Source organism: Chanodichthys erythropterus, chromosome 4, assembly GCF_024489055.1.
Source record: "Chanodichthys erythropterus isolate Z2021 chromosome 4, ASM2448905v1, whole genome shotgun sequence".
Classification (NCBI taxonomy): Eukaryota; Metazoa; Chordata; class Actinopteri; order Cypriniformes; family Xenocyprididae; genus Chanodichthys; species Chanodichthys erythropterus.
In genome coordinates this window covers 24,541,079-24,562,095 of record NC_090224.1, presented here as the reverse complement: position 1 = coordinate 24,562,095, position 21,017 = coordinate 24,541,079, and the positions used below count along the sequence as shown (strand labels likewise).

Sequence of the window (21,017 nt, the reverse complement as noted above, 5' to 3'; positions counted from 1 at the left end):
GATTTCTAAGTTTCAGTTCTGAAAACGGTTCTGGTGTGATGGGTCGTCGAAGTACGGGGAGCGTATGCTTTCATAGAGACGTCTCACATCATGAATATTATAGCAATGAATGCACTGAAAGCCTTCGTGTGGCGCTACTCATATACGCATGATTTCAATAGAGAGAGAGAAAGAGACGTGCCCAAACCTGCATGATTAATCTTTAAAAGATCACGTTCTCAATTTCATCACCCACATGATTGCCCCTGTATATTAAACCTTTGACAAAAGTAAAATCGCGACATTCAAAACTGCGTTTGCGCTGCCGTTGATCTGAAGAGAGTTGTAATGTGTAGCTATATAAACAGCTTCACAAACAGTCTTCAAAAGCACAGTAGGCTATCATTATTTCTGTGTGACAAATAGGCCTATTCCAATTATAACAGAAGTATACAAAAGTTTATTATTCAGATAGAAACGCTGATGTTTATGTATAATAAATTACCTTCCTTTCTGAAAGTGACGACTGTATCAATTGCATTGTTACGCCACTAGGTGGCAACAAATTTACAGTTAAAAATGTGTCTATCAATGAATCATTCTGTCAAGTCTTTATGAATCAAACTTACAAAAATATTCTGTTTCACCTGTCTGAATCTTACATGTGTGTTCAAGCATCTTATCTAATTGGTGGTAACACTTTATAAGGTTCATTTATGAACTAACCATCAGTAATACCTTTGTTACTGTATTTTTTAATCTTTGTTAATGTTAATAAAAATACAGTCGTTCAGAGTTTGTTCATGTCACTTCACAGTAGGGCTGGAAAATAATCGAAACCGAAATTCAGAACCTCTAACCGACGTAATTTTCCCATGTCGGTTATTTCGGTTTTTTAATCCTGTTAATACTTCCCCCTTAAAAACATTACCACGTGTGTGGCATAAAAACAAAACACGGAGGTGAACGAAGGTTCAACACATAGTGATGGCGCGCGAGCGTTGAGCCTTGCGTCTTCACTAAACTTTGTCAGTTGTATTTGTTTTATGGTTTGGACATTTAAGCGAATTTAGATGATCGGATGTGTATTATTATATCGAGCTACCGTGCTCACGCAGCTGCAATTTGGCATGAACAGTCATACAAACAGTAGCTGCGCAAAACGTTAAGATCGCGCACACAGAGGAACAGAAACTAGTTGTCAGCGCTGTCATGTGATTTATCACTTAAAGTAGCTTAGAAACTCAAAACATATTATAGCATATATTTTTCTACTTTTGAAGGAACTATTTACAACCCACAGCTTCGCAATTAATAGAGAGACGGTATGACTAATTCACACACGCAACAACTCTGGTACTGTGCTAATTTATCTTTATCTGATTTACAACTAGCAGAAACCTGCAAGAAATGTTACAAACCATAGATAAAATAACTGCTGATAGTGAGCTATGATGTCAGATCACTCTTTCAATCATATTTACAGTACAAACCTTGTCAGTGAACTATGAGGGCAACCCCCCCCCCCCAACCCCCCCCAAAAAAACAGAAATAAAATAATCGTTCATTAATCGTAATCGAGGTAAAATGTTCAATTAATCGAGGTTTTCATTTTAGGCCATAATCGTCCAGCCCTACGTCAAGTATAGTGCATTTTTCCCGTACTACTATTTTTTAATAGTTGTTTAATTATTTTAATGGAACCGGAACCGGAATCGTTAGGCAGAACCGGAATCGGAACCGGAACCAGAAAATTTCTCACGATTCCCAACCCTACTGAGAATGTTGGGCAGTGTTTTGAAGACATTGGGAGGGTTGAGTGGTGTTTGAAGATGCTGGGAATGTTTGGTGGTGTTTGAGGATGGTGGAAATATTTGAGGATGTTTTAAATATGGGGTGTATTTGAAGATACTGGGAATGTTTGGTGGTGTTTTATGTTAATAAGGATGATGCGTGTTGTTTGAGGATGCTCCAGCTCTGCCCAGGTGGTCTTCTGCTCTTCTGTGGTCACCACTGTGATCCCCTGCTCCGCCTTGGTCCCAAGGCCCTCTGCAACTCCACTCATGAACCCTTGAACTGTCTGTTTCCAGCCTGTTTTTGGAGCGTCTGGATCCCTCTCCTTAAATGGAGGAGCGGCTCTGTCATGTATCCCCTGTTTAATGTTTTTGGAATTTTATGATGAAATTCTTGTTTCTGTGTTCCCTGTGATGTTTTTGTAATCCTTTGTAGTTTTATTAATAATTGTTTCCCTGTGATTGTCTCCCCATGTGTTTCTTGTTTCCTCATTAACCCTCATGTATTTAAGGCCTGGTTTCCCTGGCTGTGTCTGAAATCACCCCATATACCCTTAAATAGGGCACTATTTGAGGGGACAGCTATTTGTAGTGGTGACCGAAACCACAGTGGACGTTGAGTGCTCTCATTTAATCCCACAATGCACCACAATAACAAGTTTACAACTGATGTATCCTTAACAGCGAGAGAATACTCAAAAATGCACTGTGATGGTTGCGCTGAATGAATTCCCGCATCTGACAAGAAGATGGTGCCCGCAGCTGAATTATCGTTCCATCCATTTTCCGAACCGCTGGTCCAATGTGGCTACAGTGTAATATCATATAGGTATAAATTCCTTTTTAATTGATTGTTAAATTGTTTAATTAAGGTTTATACCTAGTTGCCATGACAGAGTTCAAGATATATATTTTCATTACTACTAGAGCTGTCAGTTTGCAAGCACAAACTATGCAAAAGTGGCAGCCCTTCCGGTGCATTCAGTGTCACTCGTTTTCAACTTCAAGTGGAACAATATTAGTGGAGTAATATAGGAAATAGTTAATGAGGCTATAGGGGGTGATTTCAAACACAGCCCCTGTGTTTTACTCTCCGTTGTTGTTTGTGTTCATGTTCTCATTCCTTGGATTCTGTTTGTGTTTTGGTTTCTGTGTGTTTTTAGTTCTTTTAATAAATAGTTGTATTTAGATCCATTGTTTTCTCTTGCTTCATTGAACCCGCGTGTTACAAGAATGCTCATTCATGTTGGATATTTGAGGATTTTGGGATTGTTGGGTGTCGTTTTATGATGCTAAGTAATGTTGAATTGGCATGGCCAGATCAGAGGCCTGTGAGGAGGCCCCTTGGCAGTGGGTCTTAATCTTTCTTTTGTTGTTATTTCATTAGAGTAAAAGGCTACTTTTGAATGGCTGTCAAGGGTGAAACATACTTCTTGCCCATGTAATGTTTTAGCTATGGCATGTACCAACAGGGACTAACAGCCTAGGCTAAACAGCCAAACCTTGACCTCTTGTGTTTTTGAAGGTATTGGGAATCTGGGCTATGTTTATAAATGGTGGCGATATCGGGAGATATTTGAGGATGCCAGGTAATGCTGGGTTGATCAGGACTCTAAATAATGGTAGGTTGTATTTTAGGATGCGTGGAATGTTAGGTAGTGTTTGAGAATGCTCTTTAAGGTTGGACAGTGTTGGAGAATGCTGGAAATGTTCAGTGGAATGTAGTTGGTGAATAGCTCTATGAACTTGTGAAATATTTTATTTAGCATGAATAGATTAATTGAATTGATTAAGGGTTATATAACATATAATTGCTCACAGCTCTATCAACAAATGATTTTTGATGAAAAGATTTTGAAGCATGTTGAATTAAGTGACCTGTGTTTTTTGTGTGCAGTGTCAGCTGTCCCAGGCATTGAATGGAGTGTCTGATAAAGCCAAGGAGGCCAAGGAGTTCCTGGTGCAACTGAAAAATTTGCTTCAGCAGATACAGGTATATAACTCTTCATCAGGCTTTGTTATGTGTTTTGATGTATTAGAAATATGAAAATGATGGAAGCTCATAAAATATTAAATGCTTACATAGGTTAGAAGTTTTGATGAATATCTTCCAACAAGTATCACTATGTTTTAAACTCTTATTAATAAAAATTGCCTTAACATCAGAGCAAAAATAATAATATAATCAAAACAGCCATGCTAGCAGCACTCAAATATTATCTTGTCCTCTTTGATTTGCGAGAGTCTCATTAAATATGCAAATTACTATCTCGTTAAAAATGAAGTGGGGTAATTATGATGTTCAGCATGTATCCAACAAACATGCCATATGTTAGATGTTAACATTAATTTTTCAACCAGGGTTCCATGGGGGTCTGTGCAAGAGAGTCTGTAGGCAGATATATCATGAAGGATTAAAAATATAAAAATAGTTTATAAAAAGTTTGGAACATCCATTAGAGCAAAATGTAATGTTGAAATAAAATGTTATTGGAAACATTTTATGTTATACTGGGGGTCCCTGGATCAGGTGTTGAAAAAACCTGTCTAGTCTAGAGAAGTACAACTGATGTAGCTTAACATTCATTTGTAGTGAATGTTGATCAGATGCAATTGCTGCATACAATCAAATCTATACATGTATTTGAATGTCATGAGTATTGAACTGTATTCTGCCTGGAGACCACTGGATTATGAGCACTGAGCTATTTTTACTAAAGTGGAGAGTATAATGCCTTTTCATACTGACCAGCAGCTGAGGGAGAGAGAGCGAGAGAGAGAGAGATTGTCTTTGAAAGCCTCTGTAAGTAGACTTTGAACTAAAGTGCTACAGAGATCAGTGATTTTCAATGTAATGTGACATACAGGCACACACAGAGACAAGTCCTGCAGAAGGACTATAGTCTGGTTTCAATCCTGACTTCTTATTTTAAAATGTACCAGTCACACATGCAGATATCAAATGTCTCCTCTTCATCATCTTTGTGTAGTAGATGAAATGACTCAGTCCCATCAGCCCTAGTGTCAGTGTGTGGGTGTATGTCTCACATCTGAATCACAACCATACTCAAAGTGAATGAACGATTAGTTCCGTTCTAAACTCCTACACTACATACGATCTCAAACTGATCTTTGCCAGCTTAACAAAATGAATTTTTAAGCTGAAGTCATTTCTGTGACACTACGGGTACCAAACAGAACAGCAAAAGATTCTAAAGATTCAAATACTCTGTCTTGCATCGCTTGCAAAAACAGGGAGTCCAGCACCAAACTCACACCACTGGTCGAGCCCAAGGCTGGTTTGCATGGTCCAGTTCGCCTGTTCTGGTTGATGCTGTAACTACACCACTCTGATGCCTTTAAAAGCATCCTTGCCTTGGGTGATGTTATATCTGTTGCTTGATGCCTTGCTCTGTTTCTGACATACTCCCTCTGCTTGCACTACTTCAGACAAAAGTACAAATGGATTTAGAACTTTTGTTTTGGCATGTTCAGTGTAGACAGCCTAAAGCATCCGTACACTGTAGACATTTGTAGGTTGATTTCATCACATTGTGGCTCGCCAAAACTTTCCTCTGCTTATTCGAGCATCAACGAACCAGCAAAACAAAACCAAAAACAATTAATGGGTTTGGGATGGGGCTATCTGTTTGATTAACCAATGGGAGACAAGGGTATATTTGGGAAATTTGTTTGAAAATAGCTCCCTCCCCAGTCCACCCAGACCATATATTGAAGGTAACATGTAAAACAGTTTTTTTCAGAACTTACATCATATTGTATCTGCATTGCCACAATTTTAAATGGGACCTATAATGCCCCGTTTACAAGATGTTGCCTAATGTAATCTCTGTTGTCCCCAGAATGTGTCTGTGAAGTTTCAGCTTAAAATACCCCGCAGATCATTAGCAGTTTGTCATATTTTCCCCTATTTGGGTGTGAGGAAAAACACTGTTTTTGTGTGTGTGTCCCTTTAAATGCAAATGAGCTGCTGCTCCTAACCCCCTTTCCAGAAGAGGGCAGAGCTTTAACAGGTCACACTTCGGTTGCTCAACAACAACAAAGCTGGAGAATCTCTTGCAGCCAAAAGTCGGACACTGATGTAGAGACTCAGGAAGAAGTAACAACTTTTAGAATGCATTTGGACATTTTTTGAATGGTTAGTGGATAAATTTATATAGTTGCTGTGTTTGCTTTTGTGCAAATCCAGTGTTGAATTGACCCTCGTTTGTGAAGCAGTCCGGTGTAAAATAGTGGCATGCTAACAACACTCTACTACAACAACTCTTCCTCTTCTCTAAAGCAGCCCATCATAGCCTCACCCCCTTTGTTATGTGTTCCCGGGGGCAGGGTTTATGTAAATTTCAGGGTTAGTGATGTCACCAACCCGGGAAGAAGCCAGTTGTAGGGGGACTACCAGCTGTTTGTTGTAGTCCTTAAAAGCGATTTCTTTAAAGGTGCCCTAGAATAAAAAATTGAATTTACCTTGGCATATTTGAATAACAAGTGTTCAGTACATGGAAATGACATACAGTAAGTCTCAAACTCCATTGTTTCCTCTTTCTTATATTAATCTCATTTACTTAAAAGACTTCCGAAAAACAGGCGAATCTCAACATACTACGTAACAGTCGGGATCATTAATATGTACGCCCCCAATATTTGCATATACCAGCTCATGTTCAAGGCATTAGACAAGGGCAGCCAGTATTAACGTCTGGATGTGCACAGCTGAATCATCAGACTAGGTAAGCAAGCAAGGATAATAGCGAAAAATGGCAGATGGAGCAATAATAACTGACATGAACCATGATATCATTATATTTTTAGTGATATTTGTAAATTGTCTTTCTAAATGTTTCGTTAGCATGCTGCTAATGTACTGTTAAATGTGGTTAAAGTTACCATCGTTTCTTACTGTATTCACGGAGACAAGACTGTTGTTATTTTCATTTTTTAAACACTTGCAGTCTGTACACAACTTCATTCTTTATAAATCTCTCCAACAGTGTGTAATGTTAGCTTTAGCCATGGAGCATACTATCAATCTCATTCAGAATCAAATGTAAACATCCAAATAAATACTATACTTACGCGATTAGACATGCTGCATGACGAACACTTTGTAAAGATCCATTTTGAGGGTTATATTAGCTGTGTGAACTTGGTTTATGCTGTTTAAGGCAAGCGCGAGCTCCGGGGGCGGGGAGCACGAGAATTTAAAGGGGCCGCAGCCTGAATCGGCGCATATTTAATGATGCCCCAATATAGGCAGTTAAAAAAATGAATAAAAAAAAAAATCTATATGGTATTTTGAGCTGAAACTTCACAGACACATTCAGGGGACACCTTAGAGTTATATTACATCTTGTGAAAACACGTTCTACGGCACCTTTAAAAGAAAATATCTGCCATTGCGTTGATCTTTGAGCGTTGTAACTTTGCAGATGTTGTTTATGCTCAAACAGCAACATTACACACTAACTAAAGTTAAAAAAATGAAATCATAATCAAGGACCTCTTTAAATTATAACTGCCCATATAAACAAATAAACACTATTTAGTCTTTAGCAAATTAAAATTACAATTACAATTTTTCAAATGTTAGCCAATAATAAAAGAGGTATTTTACATATAGAAGTCTTAAAGGTACAGTAGCTTGTTTAATTCTTAAGGCTCAGACAGAGGGTGGAAAATTGTGTACTCAACAACTTTATCTCAACTAACTTTATAAGCAGACTTCTTCTGGAGGGTGGTTAAAATGTTGCAAACGTTTTATATTCAGAACAAAGCAAAATGATTTAGATATATGGTATGTTCTGTTTTATAGGACAAATTCTTTCGGCTGACTCTCAATAAGTTTATACTGTGTGTGTGGTTCAGGTATTCCCTATATTGTGGGACATTTATTGGTCCCCATGAGGAAAACAGCTTATAAATTATGTCATTATCATTTAAAACTAAATGATGTTTTTTGGAAATGTAAAAATGCAGAAAGTTTTCTGTCATGGGTAGGTTTAGGGGTAGGGAATAGAATATTCAGTTTGTACAATATAATGGAAAGTCCCCATAAAACATGGAAACCCAATGTGTGTGTATGTGTGTGTGTGTAACAGGAGAATGGGGTTGAGTTTGAGGCATGTCTGGTCGCTCAGTGTGACTCTCTGATTGAAGCGCTCACTCGGCAGAAGGCCAAACTGCTCACCAAGGTCACAAAGGAGAAAGAGAGCAAACTGAAGGTAGGTCAACACACACACACACACACACACACACACACACACACACACACACACACACACACACACACACACACACACACACACACACACACACACACACACACACACACACACACACACACACACACACACACACACACACACATGCATATACATCTTGTCACTCAGCACTTATTTCTATTCCAAACACTTTTTGACAAGGGTCCACAAACCTAAAGGCATAATAATATTTTGTAGTAGTAATTTTAGTATCAGCTTAAAACCATTCAAAAATTCTAATTTAACTACTTTAAATTTTGCAGCAGCAAGATTATTTCCTCAATCGGTCACATGATAATGTTGCCTGCTTCACCACACAGATGGGATAGAGGGAGAGAGTTTCTGTAAAACTGTAAAACTCTATTAGTGTCGTGACCATACGGAGAGCAGATTGAGTTTTTGTCTCTGTGTGATTCCATATGGTCAGAATAAAGTGAGATTTATTTAATCTAGCTGTATGTAAGGAATATTATTTTATTGACTCAGTGCATGATCAAAAAATTGCACTAGTAGCATATCTGAATGCTTTTAAATTATTATTATTATTATTATTTTTTTTTTTTATATATTTATTTTTCCAAAGTTGCAAGCACTAATCTAATGGCAATATTTAAATAGCATGATGCTTCTGGTACAATTTTCATCAGTTCTAGTTGTATTGCGGACTTCACCTCATATCCACCATATCACCAGCAATCCAGTCTATAAGTAGCATTTTTTTCCACTAAGATAATTTGTGACTAATAGTTATACTATTGGCCTCATATTATCTTAGTGATAGATGTTTTTTGTTCCTCCATCTTCTGAGGTCTGTGCGCAGTTAATCAAATGAAGTGTTCTTGTGTTTTCAGCGTCAGGAGACGTCATTTTCTACTCTAATTCTTTTCTTCCACGCCAGTAGTCTGACAGCAGGGATTTACACATGCCCTCTTTCACCACAATGAACAGGGGATGACGGAAGTTACAGAGTTAATCCATACGATGCTCTATAGATCACAGAGATGCAAGATTATATTGTGCTTGCAAAGCACTGAATTTATCTACAGTTCATGTTACGGACCTTGGGTCTGTAAAATAAAAATGCAGACAGGAAAGCAGAAGAATTTAGGTTACCCTGGTACATCTATTGCTCTTTTCCCATTAAACATCAGTTCATTTGACACAGATTAGAGACAGAAGGCTTAATTTGTGATTTTTAATCACAAAGAAGCTGGCAGGAAATTAAAAATAAAGGGTATCTTTTTTTCCTTCATATTTCCATATTCACAATCTCACATTAACAATGTCTTTAAGCATTATTGATTTATTTTGCCTGATTGAGATACCAGTTTTGTTTTTCTTTTGTTTAAATGTTCATTCATTTATACCTTAAAGGGTTAATGCTGGTTCTGTCGGTTATAATTAAACAGTCATTCATCTCATTTCAGAGAGAGCTTGACAAGTGTGTCATTAAATAATTATGCATTATAATTAATGCAGAATTAATAAAGAGTGACTTAAAGAGTGATTTGATCAGATTATCTGCACAATTAGATATGGAAGGATAAATGAATATGATAAATGAAATGAAACATTCAATTCTTTGTATTTCAAAAACAAATAATAAAGACCCCCCTGTGGTGAAAATCAAGTTTTATGTGGTAAACGTGTTTATGAATTTCATACATACAGGCTCATTTTAGCATTGCTAGAATGCTGTATTGATAATTTTTTTTTTTTTTAACTACACTAGTCTCATATTAATATGTGTAATGTTGTCTTGTGTCTATTAACATATATTATAATGTTTATTTTAGTACAATGCCTTGCTCCATTTAAAGTGCATTACTGTAAAATAATTTTCTGTTGAAAATATTTCCGGTGGTAATCGATTGAGCTTAACTTGTATTAAACTCCTAAAAAAAACTGGCTGAAACTGAAGAACCTTGACATACAAATCTGGGGCCAGTTGCATAAACGTAGCCTTTAAGTTAAGGCTATGTCTTAAGAACTACTCTGTCCAACTAGCAATTAGTTAAGGCTAATGAGTCTTACTTTTCAGATTCAAAATAGACCAATCTACCTTATTGTGTAAGTTGTGAGTTTGTGTGATCCTGATATTGGTTATATGACTCCATACCTCTTTGAAGCATCTATCTGATGTGACACTCAACTCATGAGTCCATCACTATGAGCTGGTCTTTGATGGAATGTCTCTTATGCTACTGCTCAGACTGTATGTGTGTGATGAGAATTTAACCATCGCCTTTCTGTTTCAGACTGTAAAGGATCAGATAACTCACTGCACCATGAAGCTTCGACAGACCACAGGAATGATGGAATTCTGTCTGGAGGTTATTAAAGAGAATGATCCCAGTGGATTCCTACAGGTACAAAGAGAAACAAAACAAAAAAAAACAGAGAAAAACACAAAGTCAGAGGTCAAAGATCTAAAATAATAATAATAATGATGAACTCACATACAGTAGGTATGTGATCTACTTCATCGAATGCAAAACACATTTCTATGGACATATTGGATTTTTTCGCTGATATGCCAAAATGTCTTAAAGGGTTAGTTCACCCAAAAATGAAAATTATGTCATTAATGACTCACCCTCATGTCATTCCAAACCTGTAAGACCTCCGTTCATCTTTGGAACACAGTTTAAGATATTTTAGATTTAGTCCGAGAGCTTTCTGTCCCTCCATTGAAAGTGTATGTACGGTATACTGTCCATGTCCAGAAAGGTTATAAATACATCATCAAAGTAGTCCATTTGACATCAGTGGGTTAGTTAGAAGCATCGAAAATACATTTTGGTCCAAAAATAACAAAAATTACGACTTTATTCAGCATTGCATTCAGAATTGTGATATGAAAAGTCACAATTACCTTTTTTTTTTTTTTTTTTTTTCATAGCAAAAACAAGCTTTAATAGGTATCCAATAGTTTCCTCTGAAATAGTTTGCCTGCTGTGTAGACTGGCCCTCAGCAATTACACTCTTTTAATAATTGATATTTCATAGCAGTGAGTGTAAAATAGAGAGACAAGACTGCTCCCGAGGAGCAACGATGCCTATTTACTGAATTTTTTATGAAGTATCAATTGTGATGTTTCTTTGAGTGTCTTCACAAAGCATGTAATGTGAGAGTCAGAGATGCCTGTCCAGCAGAGATTTCTAAAGATAGAGAGAAAGGGAGTTGGCAGACAATACTATATATTGATTTGTCTTGATCCCAAATACAAAGAAGAAAACAAAAAATCCCTGAAACATTGTGCAAAATGTGATGAACTAAATCTTTTATACTGTGCATTGATGGCAACTTCACACAGTTCCAAAACTGTTCAAAACATAAGGGAATAGTTCACCTAAACCATTTTTTAAAATTATTATTTATTGTGATTATTTTAAATATTGATAATAAAAACTATATATAAAATGATTATAATAAATAATATTACAAACAACAGAATAAGAAAAATAACATAAATTAAAATAATAATATTAATTTGGTTTTCTAAAGGCTGGCCCACACTAGAGGAATTTTAAAATCTTTTTTCCAAATGCGAAAGACCACAAACATGACGATAAAAAACTGCAGATTTTTACTGTTATGGTTTACAGTTTTACTGCTTTAGAACTTCAATGTACTGCAGTTGTAAATCTATGGTTGAGCTTAATTATACTGCAGTTATACTACAGCTGTACTTCAATATACTGCAGTTCTTTTTTTTAAGGGAGCAAACATGGCGGATGACATGGAAAAAAAAAAAAAAATAGTGTCTTCTGTATTTCATCAGCACGCTTTCTGATTGGGTATCGTTTTGTGACACGTGACAATCTACAGAGCATGTGCGTATTTTACCTTGGGGTTTCCCCATTACAACAGGATTTCTAATCCTGAGATCGGTGCAGCTCTGACATTCTTCAGAGCAGATTCAATCACTCTTAACACACCTTAGGGGCCCTATCTTGCACCCAGCGCAATTGACTTTGTACACCGACGCATGTGTCATTCCTATTTTGCAGCCGCGCAAAGCGCGCTTTTCCCTCCACAGAAGCACGTCGCTAAACTAGTGAATGAACTTGCGCTCCCTGGGCGGTTCAGCGCAAAAAAGGAGGCGTGTTCCGGCGCAAACAATCCCTGGTGCTATTTTGCTGTTCCATTAAACACTTGCGCCACTGACCAGAAAAAACCTAGTCTAAAGTCAGTGGTGCGTTGCGCGTTGTTCATTATGCTATTTTAAGGGCGCATGCTTGACCATAATGTATATCGTGCACAACGCGCATACACTTTGCTCATGTAATCTACACAGATGCAACAGTTATTTTTGCAAATCATATGTTACACTTAAAAAATATTAACACATGAGATGACGGAAATCATTGTGGTGTGCCACGAAGATGTGAAAAAACCTGTTTAACCGACGCTATTTTGGGTGGGTTTCTCCCATCCCCATACAACACAACTTCTCTGTCTTTCACTGCTCTTACAAGAACATCAGTCTCCTCGGCTGTGAACCACTCCTGGTGTGCGCCTGGTAAATACGCCATAATAATAGCAATCCATAATGGAACTTGCGCACCTGCTTTTAAAGGGAATGTTGGATGACGCTCTGATTGGTTTATTTCACGTTACGCCCAAACCACACCTATGAATAACTTCAGACCAACCCATTTTAGATTTGCGCCGGGCGCAAGAGCCATTTATCCCGCCGGGAAAATAGCAACAGCGCCGAGACCCGCCCACAAAGTTACTTGCGCTTTGCGCTTTGACTCTTGCGTTTCAGATCGTTAAAATAGAGCCCTAGATGTCATCATTATTGTTTGACATCATTATTGTTTCTCTTTTCCTCTTCATTTATTTCTTCTTTCAGATCTCAGATGCGTTGATAAAGCGTGTTCAGGCCTCTCAGGACCAGTGGGTAAAAGGTGCATTGGAGCCAAAGGTCTGCCCAGAATTTGCCTTGACCGTAAACACAGATCCTCTGATGCAGTCAATTCTCCAGCTGGACTTCACCCAGAATAAAGGTAACCAGTGACAACACACCAATCAAATGAGATTTAACATTCACTGTTTGTGGTCACCAGTGTTGGGGGAATAACATTACAAGCAATACACGGTACATGATAAGGTTATGTTTTGAAAGTAATGATTTTGAGATTTGGCATGTTCTTGCATTAAAACAGATGGATGAAACACAGCAGAAGTGAACAGAAAACACTCATATAATACCATTCAAAAGTTTTGGGTTGGAAAGATTGTTTTGAAATAAATTAATTATTTCAAATAAATGCTGTTCTTTTGAACTTTCTATTCATCAAATAATCTTAAAAAAATATGCATCATGGTTTCCACAAGAATATCAAGCAGCACAACTGTTTTCAATGTTGATTCATCATTGCATTGTTACGAGGATGGTTCAGGGGTCTGTTCTTCGTACCTCGCTTAATACATCTGAGATGATCTTCTAATCGTGATGACTGAACTCTGGCTAATTTGGTTCTTCAAACGAATTTGTGGATTGGATTAAAATATCAGGATTAAGTTGTCTGAGATTACTGTACTTTCTCGTGTTCCCTGAAAAGGGCAGATGCAACAATACTCGAAACCATGATCAGCAATGCAGCGATTGGCTGACGGCAAGACAGCAACATAATGACATCATATAATTAGAAAAGACACCTGACGAAAAACTTGACGAATTTCTGGACCTTTATAATGAAACAGCCAAGCGAACAAAATGACAGAACAACATAAATGTTATAATAGATAAATAAAATGTGCACTTTTTTTTCTTTTTTTTTTACATGATTATGTAGATTCATGAGCATTTGTACAGTCATTACATTTTTATTACAATGTTGTAATTCACAATTCATTTAATTTTATCTTTGAAGCATATTTGTTACATGACACCATTAATTAAAGTTTTAATTAAAAATTAAGATGAAGTTATCTGCATCTCCTGCGCTGCATCAAACCACTCCCATGATAGCTGTCATCATTCAAATTAATGCACAGCTCAGAATAACTCTACAAGCATGTGTGTAAGACTCCAATACAATTGTAAAGTAATTATTCCATCACAAATAAATCTTTCAATGAGTAACACTGGCTGTGTCTATAGTATTATACTACACAACATTTTAATATTATTTTCAAATTAATTTGTAAGTTATTATTTTAAATTATTGTCCCTGGATAAGTAGAGTACTCTTGAAATAATGGAGAAGTGGCTGGGACAGACTTTAAGTATCAATTCCGCTTAAAAAGATGCAATCTAATCCTGTTTACATGAAATAAGCCTGCTCACAAGCAGGTTTATGCTTACGGACCTGTTGCAAGTCCGGGATGAGCGTCGAAGAACCGAAAAATCCAAGATCATGCCAAATTGTCAACAATCAAATCTAGCTAACCGAGTTAGCAACGTACGAAGAACGGGCCCCAGAAATATTTGCTGAAATGTATGTAGATTTCAATAATTAATGAATCCTGGAACATATTTTGCGTAATTATTGCAAAGTTACTTGTTAATGATTAGTGCAGTAATGTAACACTTTACTTTAAAAAAGTATCATTCTCCAACACTGGTGGTCACTTTAGGCTAATAATATATTGTTTTATATATTTGTTGCAATGAGATTCTTGTTTTCCATTTAGAACTTGATTCTAGAATCCAAGGACTAGTAAACAAACTCTTCAAAATTGGCAATTGAACCAATATATCTTGCAAATTCATCATCGTCTTAAAGAATAGTTGGGCTGCTCTTTACACAATCCAAGCACAGATTCCATCATTCCCAGTTTCAGAGGCAAATAATCCCCCCCAGTTTTACCTTTAGACTCATACATGCAACACCTGCTTTGTCCGATATCATCTTTCAGATGGTCAGGAGGCTGCATCATTGAAACAAATGCATGCAGGTGACCAGAAAGAGGAGGAGAACACAGGAGGTATTTCAGAGCTGCTACAAACTGTTCCCCTATAATGCTCGACCCCACCCCAAACCACAGTCCCTTATCCTCCGTATGTTTCTTAGAGGCACCAGTGACTTTCAGGAAGTGCTTACTCCCATGCATGTCACTCCATGTTTACCCCTGTTTAAACTTCTGATGCCTCAGTCGATGATAGTCAATGCTTAATTGTGTACTTTGTACTCTCTTTTTTTTAGCAGAGAGCCCAACAGTGCCTCCCGCACCACTGTTGCAGTTGGAAAAATGCTGCATGCGGAACAACAGCGCCACTCTGGCCTGGAGGATAACTACAGTCCAAGCCTTGCCTGTAGAGGGTTACGTGCTAGAGCTGGATGACGGGAATGGCGGGCCTTATCGGGTACCTGGTCAACATTTTATTTCCATACTGAGATCATTCATCAGTCTGAAAAAAAACAAAAAAAAACAGATCTCTTGTTTATTTTGTACTCTGAATGCTAACTGAATATCCCAATCATAAGTCAATTGATTAGTACAGTTTTCATTCCTGTTCTAAGGTATTTCTCAGTGAAACAAGTCATTTAGCCAGGACATTTTGAAGAGTGTGTACCTCTTTTAAAAAACTAGCAAGTTTACATCACGGCCATGAATGTGATTTGCTATTTGTGTAACAAATGCTAGCTAATCTGGGATGATATGCAATGCTAGCCTCTCATGCGGGTTGACGCCAGTTCGGATCCCGCTTGGAGCAGTGCAAGTAGGAACTGTGATGTTGGTGCCGTGACCCAGATGGTAGTAGGGACATTTTCACACTGGTATAACCTTTCGGCAACACCAGTATGACCGATCATCACTTTTGAATTTACGAACACACGTAATTTGTGTATAGGCTTATAATTTGATCCATTGGTTACAGCACATTGGTGCTGTAACAAGGATCGGAGTGAGGTTTAGGAAGGTGAATATACCAGAGGTCAGCTAATAAGAGCTCTGCAGGCAAACCTCACACTATCAACCTCACGCTAGCAGCTGTGGTCTTCAACGCCCTTGTTAGCTGCCTGCCTCCCATGCTGCTTGACGCTGGTTTGAATCCCGTTCAGAATGCGAGTAGGTCCAATTACATTTGTTCCTCTAATCAGAGGTATGACCTCAAAGCTAACAGACATGGACTAGAAGCCACAAATGCTAAATGCAATATTAAAATATTAAAAACACATATACACTACCAGTCAAAAGTTTGGAAACATTACTATTTTTAATGTTTTTGAACGAAGTCTCTTATGCTCATTAAGGCTGCATTTTTTTCATAATAAATACAGAAAAAACAATAATATTATGAAATATTATTACAATTTAAAATTATGGTTTTCTATTTTAATATACTTTAAAATATAATTTATTTCTGTGATGCAAAGCTGAATTTTCAGCATCATTACTCCAGTCTTCAGTGTCACATGATCCTTCAGAAATCATTCTAATATGCTGATTTGATACTCAGTTATTATCAATGCTTAATATTTTTTTGGAACCCGTGATACTTTTTTCAGGATTCATTGATGTATAAAAGGTTAAAAAGAACAGCATTTATTCAAAATATAAACCTTTTCTAACAATATAAATATTTACTATGACTTTTTATCAATTTAACACATCCATGCTGAATAAAAGTATTAATTTCTTTCAAAAAAAAGGAAGAAAAAAAAATTGCTAACCCCAAACTTTTGAACGGAAGTGTATATTATTACAAAAGGTTTCTATTTTAAATAAATGCTGATATTTTTTACTTTTTATTCATCAAAGAATCCTGAAAAAGTACCACAGGTTTTAAAATATTACGCAACTGTTTCCAACATTGATAATAAATCAGCATATTACAATGATTTCTGAAGGATCATGTGAGACTGAAGACTGGAGTAATGATGCTGACAATTTAGCTTTGCATCACAGAAATAAGTGATATTTTAAAGTATATTAAAATAGAAAACCATAATTTTAAATTTTAATAATATTTCACAATATTATTGCTTTTTCTGTATTTATTTTTAAATAAATGCAGCCTTAAAATTAAAATGACAAATTAATGAAAATGAGGGAACAGATTAGTCCAAAGTGGTGCGATGTAACTGAAATGTGGAAATAAATTAAGTTGTGAGAATGAATATTTTATGTATGGCCATGATATTTTGTCATGTGCGAGGCTCTGTACAATAAAACTATGCAAGGTCAAATAAAAAATTACTGCAACTACAGTACATTAAGCAATAATTATGGCATTAAGTTGTCATCATTTGATATCCAATGCAAAATCTGTTTTCTGAAGCAAAAACAGTTGATAAAAAGACTGATTTCCATCCATCCATCCATCCATCCATCCATCCATCCATCCATCCATCCATCCATCCATCCATCCATCCATCCATCCATCGAATGATGCCTTTTTGTTATCTATTTTTTTGAAATGCTTGCAAAATAATAAATAAATTATCTTCTTCTCTTTAAGACATTTACAGCTTATTTTATAATTCATGATAGACATGCAGCGTCGTCTTATTTCTTATCTTATGCAGGATCATGTTTTTCCAGATGCTTTCCATTTTTTAACTTCCTGTCTGCCTTTTTTTCTTTTTGTCCTGTTCATGTTCCAGGAGGTATATGTGGGTAAAGAGACTGTCTGTACAGTGGACGGCCTTCATTTTAACAGTTCGTACAACGCTCGAGTCAAAGCGTACAACTCTGCTGGAGTGGGAGCGTACAGCAAGGTTGTTGTTCTGAAGACATCTGATGGTGGGTGTTTTGGTCGTCTGCTTCACACAGCTTCTTGCATTCACCTTTAGGGTTTCTGAGAGTTCTTAAAACTTCTTTTCTATCTATGATGCTTATGCACACACACAGCTTCCACATTATATATTCCGTTTCCTTAGTGGATCCCTGCTGTGGATGCTTCTCTTTAATGAGTGTCTTAGGAAAACTCCTCTCATCACACTTTAGCTACTCTAAAGAGATTAAACATCTTACTGTAGACATAGACTTTAACTTTAGGTACATAGAGACTTCAACTCTTTCAGGTTTTTGAGTTAGTTTCGGTCCTTGAATACACTTGACTGAGCAGTGTTTCAAAAGTGTTGATATATCAACAGCACTGGGACTTTTCACTGTTTATATCACTCCACTCTAGTTCTGCAGGCTACAGTGTTGAACCAGTAGAGTGAGGGAGTCAGTGAATCATTCACGCAACTTATTTGTTCAAAAACACTAAGATAATTTGTAATAATTAGTGTGACTGGTCAACAACTGCTTTAAGTTTTATTTTCTCTCTTTAATCAGACCAAGATTATTAGATTTAAGACAAAACCACATTTATAGTAATTTTGGCATGACCTGGATGTGAATATGAGTTAGTGTCTGCATGTCTACATAAACCAATGGTCCCAGAGGAAACTTAATTAACACAGAACATGCAAGGATTTGATGCTAGATTTGCCTTACAGGCACTGTAAAACTCAACTTCTAAGAGAGCATACCAGTTTTAATATTTAATTCCTTTAACTCTTTTAATAATTTATGTGTCACTGAAGGAGCGAATATGTGTAGATAGATGCGTGTATGATCAGCAAACTATACTTACACTATTTTATATCCTGCTAAAGGTGCTTAAAGCATTTTATTCTTGGGAATATCACAAATTTTTTTTCCTTTTTATCTGTCGGATATAACTGAAATACATGTCCTAAAATATTCACTGTAGACAGCAAAAAAGGGGGCAAGTAAAAGCCAGCCTTTTACTACAAATTTGGTTATATTACCTATAAACAGTCTCAGTAACATCATTAATTATTAGCTATGTTTCCATCCATAGTTGTGAATTTAACTTGTGCTCAAATTTGGAATATTGCATAAAACATTTGCGAGTAAAGCACTGTTTCCATCCAGTGAGTAGAAGAGAACAAAATCGTCACTTCTTGATAAACTAACGCTACATTACGCTAAGAAAAATGGAAGTTGCTGCAGTAGAAGCCACTGTATATAATAATTTTCGGATATAAATAATTACTTGCATGTTGGCTTTTCCAACCTTTTTTATGCGATATCCCAAAATGTGCATTAAATAGGTGGATAGAAGCCACTTTCATACAGTACTGGTATGTCAATTACCAGTCGACCACTGTGAGATGCTTTGATTGGTTAACCTCTTATTATCTGCAAAATATGCATTTTTCTAAACCACATTGAATTATTTTGGTTTGACAGTGGTATATTTGATAGTGGTATATTTTGGTTTGACAGTGGTATATTTTGGTTTTATCTTTCCTCCGCAGTGGCATGGTTCACCTTTGACCCTACATCAGCTCACAGAGACATTGTCCTATCCAACGAAAACCAGACTGTGACTTGTAACAGTTATGATGATCGCGTGGTGCTCGGAACAGCTGCTTTCTCCAAGGGTGTGCATTACTGGGAACTTTGTGTGGATCGCTATGACAACCACCCCGACCCTGCATTTGGTGTGGCACGGATTAATACAATGAAGGACATGATGCTTGGGAAGGACGATAAGGCCTGGGCCATGTATGTGGACAACAATCGCTCCTGGTTCATGCACAACAACTCCCACACCAATAGGTATGTGCCTTAATTTTCTAGTTTTGTGATTTTAATTTTTGGATGCTGCCTTTAACTGCACCTGGAAAACTTGTACCTCCAAATCGGGCATTTGTTTTGATGATATGTCATGCATTCCAGTATTCGGAAACATAATATGAAAGCAGCATAAACAACACAAAAGAAATATACTGTTAACGACAAACACAGAGAAAACTACATCTGAATTCAAAATGATGTAAAATATCAATTTCTATCACTTACACCGATCAGGCATAACATTATGACCACCTTCCTAATGTTGTGTTGGTCCCCCTTTTGCTGCCAAAACAGCCCTGAAGACTATCCTCTAGACCCCTGAAGGTGTGCTGTGGTTTCTGGCACCAAGATGTTAGCAGCAGATCCTTTAAGACCTGTAAGTAGCGAGGTGGGGCCTCCATGGATCGGACTTGTTTGTTCAGCACATCCCACAGATGCTTGATTGGATTGAGATTTGGGAAATGAGGAGGTCAATTCAACACCTCAAACTTGTTGTTGTGCTCCTCAAACCATTCCTGAACCATTTTTGCTTTGTGGAAGGGTGCATTATCCTGCTGAAAGGATAATGGTATTATTATCAGCCACCAGGGAATACTATTTCCATGAAAGGGTGTACATGGTCTGCAACAATGCTTAGGTAGGTGGTACGTGTCAAAGTAACATGGATGGCAGGACCCAAGGTTTCCCACCAGAACATTGCACAAAGCATCACACTGCCTCTGCCAGCTTGCCTTCTTCCCATAGTGCATCCTGGTGCCATATGTTCCCTAGGTAAGCGACGCACACAGCCATCCACGTGATGTAAAAGAAAGAGACCAGGCCACCTTCTTCTATTGCTCCGTGGTCCAGTTCTGATGCTCACGTGCCAACTGTTGGAGCTTTTGGTGGTGGACAGGGGTCAGCATGGACACCCTGACAGGTCTACGGCTATGCAGCCCCATACGCAACAAACTGTGATGCACTGTGTATTCTGATACCTTTCTATCAAAACCAGCATTAACTTCTTGAACAATTTGAGCTACAGTACAGTAGCTCGTCTGTTGGATCGGCCCACACGGGCCAGCCTTCATTCCCCACATGCATCAATGAGCCTTGGCTGCCCATGACCCTGTCGACGGTTCATCACTGTTCCTTCCTTGGACCACTTTTGATAGATACTGACCACTGCAGACCGGGAACACCCCACAAGAGCTGCAGTTTTGGAGATGCTCTGACCCAGTCATCTAGTCATCACAATTTGGCTCTTGTCAAACTCACTCAAATCCTTACGCTTGCCCATTTTTCCTGCTTCTAACACATCATCTTTGAGGACAAAATGTTCAATTGCTGCCTAATATATCCCACCCACTAACAGGTGTCATGATGTAGAGATAATCAGTGTTATTCACTTCACCTGTCAGTCGTCAT

At 37.4% G+C, this 21,017-nt stretch overlaps 1 protein-coding gene across 1 annotated transcript in view; it reads left to right on the top strand.

Annotated features, from left to right (window-relative positions):
• LOC137018290 (E3 ubiquitin-protein ligase TRIM9) overlaps positions 1-21,017 on the top strand; it is a 47,646-nt gene that overhangs the window by 19,874 nt on the left and 6,755 nt on the right. The window contains exons 2-9 of the mRNA XM_067382894.1: positions 3,670-3,765; positions 7,889-8,011; positions 10,309-10,419; positions 12,913-13,066; positions 14,925-14,993; positions 15,212-15,372; positions 17,618-17,756; positions 19,289-19,592. Coding sequence (XP_067238995.1) covers positions 3,670-3,765; positions 7,889-8,011; positions 10,309-10,419; positions 12,913-13,066; positions 14,925-14,993; positions 15,212-15,372; positions 17,618-17,756; positions 19,289-19,592 — 1,157 coding nt within the window. The remainder of the gene's footprint in view (positions 1-3,669; positions 3,766-7,888; positions 8,012-10,308; positions 10,420-12,912; positions 13,067-14,924; positions 14,994-15,211; positions 15,373-17,617; positions 17,757-19,288; positions 19,593-21,017) is intronic.